The sequence below is a fragment of the Tilletiopsis washingtonensis genome, assembly GCF_003144115.1.
Source record: "Tilletiopsis washingtonensis strain MCA 4186 unplaced genomic scaffold FA09scaffold_8, whole genome shotgun sequence".
Taxonomy (NCBI): Eukaryota; Fungi; Basidiomycota; class Exobasidiomycetes; order Entylomatales; genus Tilletiopsis; species Tilletiopsis washingtonensis.
Window position 1 is genome coordinate 653,901 of NW_020312005.1, and position 2,858 is coordinate 656,758.

The 2,858-nt window shown below is 64.3% G+C and overlaps 3 protein-coding genes across 3 annotated transcripts in view; 2 read left to right on the forward strand and 1 right to left on the reverse strand.

Annotated features, from left to right (window-relative positions):
* The window catches only part of FA09DRAFT_329381 (PFU-domain-containing protein), a 3,425-nt gene extending 2,956 nt beyond the window's left edge, over positions 1 to 469 (forward strand). Inside the window, exon 8 of the mRNA XM_025742158.1 lies at positions 29 to 469. Within this exon, the coding sequence (XP_025599185.1) occupies positions 29 to 382 (354 nt within the window). The 3' untranslated portion in view covers positions 383 to 469. The remainder of the gene's footprint in view (positions 1 to 28) is intronic.
* Positions 470 to 1,485: 1,016 nt separating this feature from the next.
* FA09DRAFT_338179 (hypothetical protein) lies at positions 1,486 to 2,242 on the forward strand (the record flags this gene model as incomplete). Its single annotated transcript, XM_025744072.1, has 3 exons — positions 1,486 to 1,670; positions 1,872 to 2,130; positions 2,186 to 2,242. The coding sequence occupies 3 exons, from the start codon at positions 1,486 to 1,488 to the stop codon at positions 2,240 to 2,242; spliced, it is 501 nt and encodes a 166-aa protein (XP_025599186.1).
* A 553-nt stretch (positions 2,243 to 2,795) lies between these two features.
* The window catches only part of FA09DRAFT_343063 (hypothetical protein), a gene marked incomplete at its 3' end in the record, with an annotated part of 2,595 nt that continues 2,532 nt past the window's right edge, over positions 2,796 to 2,858 (reverse strand). The window contains exon 5 of the mRNA XM_025744576.1: positions 2,796 to 2,825. Within this exon, the coding sequence (XP_025599187.1) occupies positions 2,796 to 2,825 (30 nt within the window). The remainder of the gene's footprint in view (positions 2,826 to 2,858) is intronic.

Sequence of the window (2,858 nt, forward strand, 5' to 3'; positions counted from 1 at the left end):
TGAAGCTGACGTTTGTGTGTGTGGCGAACTGCCCAGCTACGCGATCCATCTCGTGCGCGTCGATGCGCCCCTCGAGTACGCCGCCGTGTTGCTTGAGGCACTGAGTGATGTACGTCTCTTTACGTTGCCCTCTCTCTCATCTCTTTCCTCCGTCTTTCCTTGCCTCTGCAAATCGCACGGTGTGCCCCCCCCCCCAGCTGACACTGCCCTGCTCCCGTTTGCACACCAAACAAACAGGTGCTGGAGCGCGAACTGTGCCTCGCCTCGCCCGACAACGAAGTCCTCTTCCGTGCGCTCGTCGGCGTCGGCAATGTGGTACGTTTGCCCTCCGCCGCGTCTGCGCCCTCTTCTGCCCCCCTCCCCCTTCCTGCCCGCCTTGTGAAGCTGACGTTTGATCACACGCGTGTGTGTGGCAGCTCCTCTCGCCCTCGCGCCCCACGCTGCCAGGCGACGCTTGCCGCGCGGCGCTTGAGCTTGCGAAGCGTTCGCGCGCCGCGGCGGCGGCTCAGCAGCAGGCAGAGGAACGCGTGGAGAAGGGGGGCAGGGAGCGGGAGGAGACAAGAGAGAGACACAAAAGGAGAGGGGGACAAGCAGGGCGCGCGAGAGAAAGAGAGAGGGGGTAATGAGCAGGCAAACAGCTGAAAGCGATCACTTTGCGTGAAAGTCCTTCGTTGGCGGGGGGAACTGACGATGCGCTGGCGTGTGTGTGTGTGTGTGTGCGAGAGAGAGAGAGATAGCTAGCTTTTGGGGGACACGGCGCCGAGCGTTTGCGTGGGTTGCTGCGCTCGGCGAGAGGCAAGAGGGTGGGCGGGCATGATGGCTGCAGCGCCACGCTGACGGCCCTTGAGCTCGTGCTTGTCTAGTAAGCGCACGCGCGTTGCGTCGCGCGCGCTGCTTCTGCGAGCGCCAAGCTGCTGAAGCGTCAGACGTCTGCTGGGGCGAAGGCGGCGGCGCGCGCTCATCGGCACCCGCCTTGCTTCGCCTCCACATGCTCCCTCGCGCCTCTTCGCTTTCCCACCTCCAGGGCGCAGCGAGCGGGCACTACTCATCCCTTGCCATACTTGCGTGCCTTGTGCGGTTCGGCACCTGCGTCTCACACTCTGCTACAAGCCCCCCGTCGCCATGCTGCTTCCGCCGCTGCGCGCCAGCAGCGCCACACTGCTGCGCTGTAGCCGCCGCCGCAGCAGCAGCAGCGCCACGAGCCTCGCCCTCTCGCCGCCGCGCGTCTTGGGAGCCGGCGCCCCACCTGCGATCCTCTTCGCCCGGCATCAGCCGACACCACCCACTTTCATCGCCCGCACATCGCCAGTCTCGCACTGCACGCTCGTTGCGCAGTCGAGTCGACGCCTCTACAGCTCTGCGCCTTCTGCGCCGCCGCCGCCGCCGCCGCCGTCGCGTCGGGGCACTTCAGATGCAGGCGCGGCGGGTACATCTAGCCCCTCAAGCGGGCCCACTCCCTCGAGCTCCAGCGGTGCTCCCTCACGCATGCCGCGTGTCCGCACCCTCTTTCTGCTCCTCACCGTCTCCGCCGCGCTCCTGACCACGTATGGCCTCGTGCACTTCCTCGCCGCGTTTCGCACGTGGCCAACAGAGGTGCGCGTGCCGCTCCGACGCGCCCTCAAGGCGCAGAATGCCGCAGAGTGGCGCAGGGCTGAGGAGGCGTTCAGAAGGTGAGTCGGGCGTTGTCACACGCAAGAGAGAAAGGAGGCAGAGGGGGGATGCATAAGAGGGAAGATGATGGGTCAATGGCGAAGATGGGTTGCTGGCCTGCTGCAGTCAAGCATTCATGTCAGCCCGGCAACGGCCCTTCTTCATCTCTGGATCTCGTCAGCTTAAGGCAACTGACGCTTCCCCCAATTGCTTTCTCTCAGTGCTCTCTCCGTCGCCTCCTCGCTTCCATCCTCGACGCTCGGCGTCGATGCGCCTCTCAAGTTGTCCGGCATTTCCATTGCCCTCGGCTCTCTTCTCGAGGCGCAACTGCGTCCATTGGATGCCTACGTCGTCTATGCCTCTGCGCTCGAGACACTGCAGCAAGGCATCTCTGCCTCGCCCGTCTCGCCGCCGCCACAGTGGCGCATGCGCGCCGTGGCGCTCTCGCAGCGCCTCGGCGATCTGGCACAGCTGGCAGAGGTGAAGCTCGAGTTGGAGGGACAAACGGCAAAGGGCATTCCTCTCTGGTCCAAAGGCAGAGATGCGGCAGAAGCTCATCTCGTGTGGAGTGTCGAGGAACTGCTGCGCCTAGCAATTCCCGCCAAGTCGTCGTCTTCGCAGCAAGGTGTCGTCAGCGACTCGATCGAGGCGCTCTCAGAGCCTTTGCCTTCAAGTGCGACGACGACGACGGCAAAGGCAGAGGAGGCAGTGCAGCTCTCCGAGCTCCACTTGCCGCCTTGGATCACCCCCACGGATCTCGGCGCCAGTTTGGAGGCCTTGGGAGCGTTGTATGCCTCGAGGCACGAATCGCACCTCGCCGCTCCCTTGTTCCTTCACGCCCTCTCCATTCTGCTGCCTCCTCCCTCCTCTTCGCAATCCGGCAGCAAGAGAGTGCCGGCACCAACGGCGGCGCAACGCTGTCAAGCCAGCGTCCTCATGTCCAACCTCTCGCTCGTGTATCTCTCTGCCGCGGCTCAGACTACGTCGCAGAAGGCGGAGGAGGCGGCGAGGAGGCACGCGAGGGAGTGGGCCGTGAAAGGATTGGAACTGACGCAGCAGACGAGCAAGGCGGCGGGTTGGACGACGCAAAAGGGGAGAGACGAGGTGGTGCAGAGCAGCGAAGAGAGGACTAGGGAGGTGAGGAATCAGTGCATCGCCGCGGAAATCACGCTGCTCTTCAACCTCGCAAGCATGGCTGAGGTGAGTTT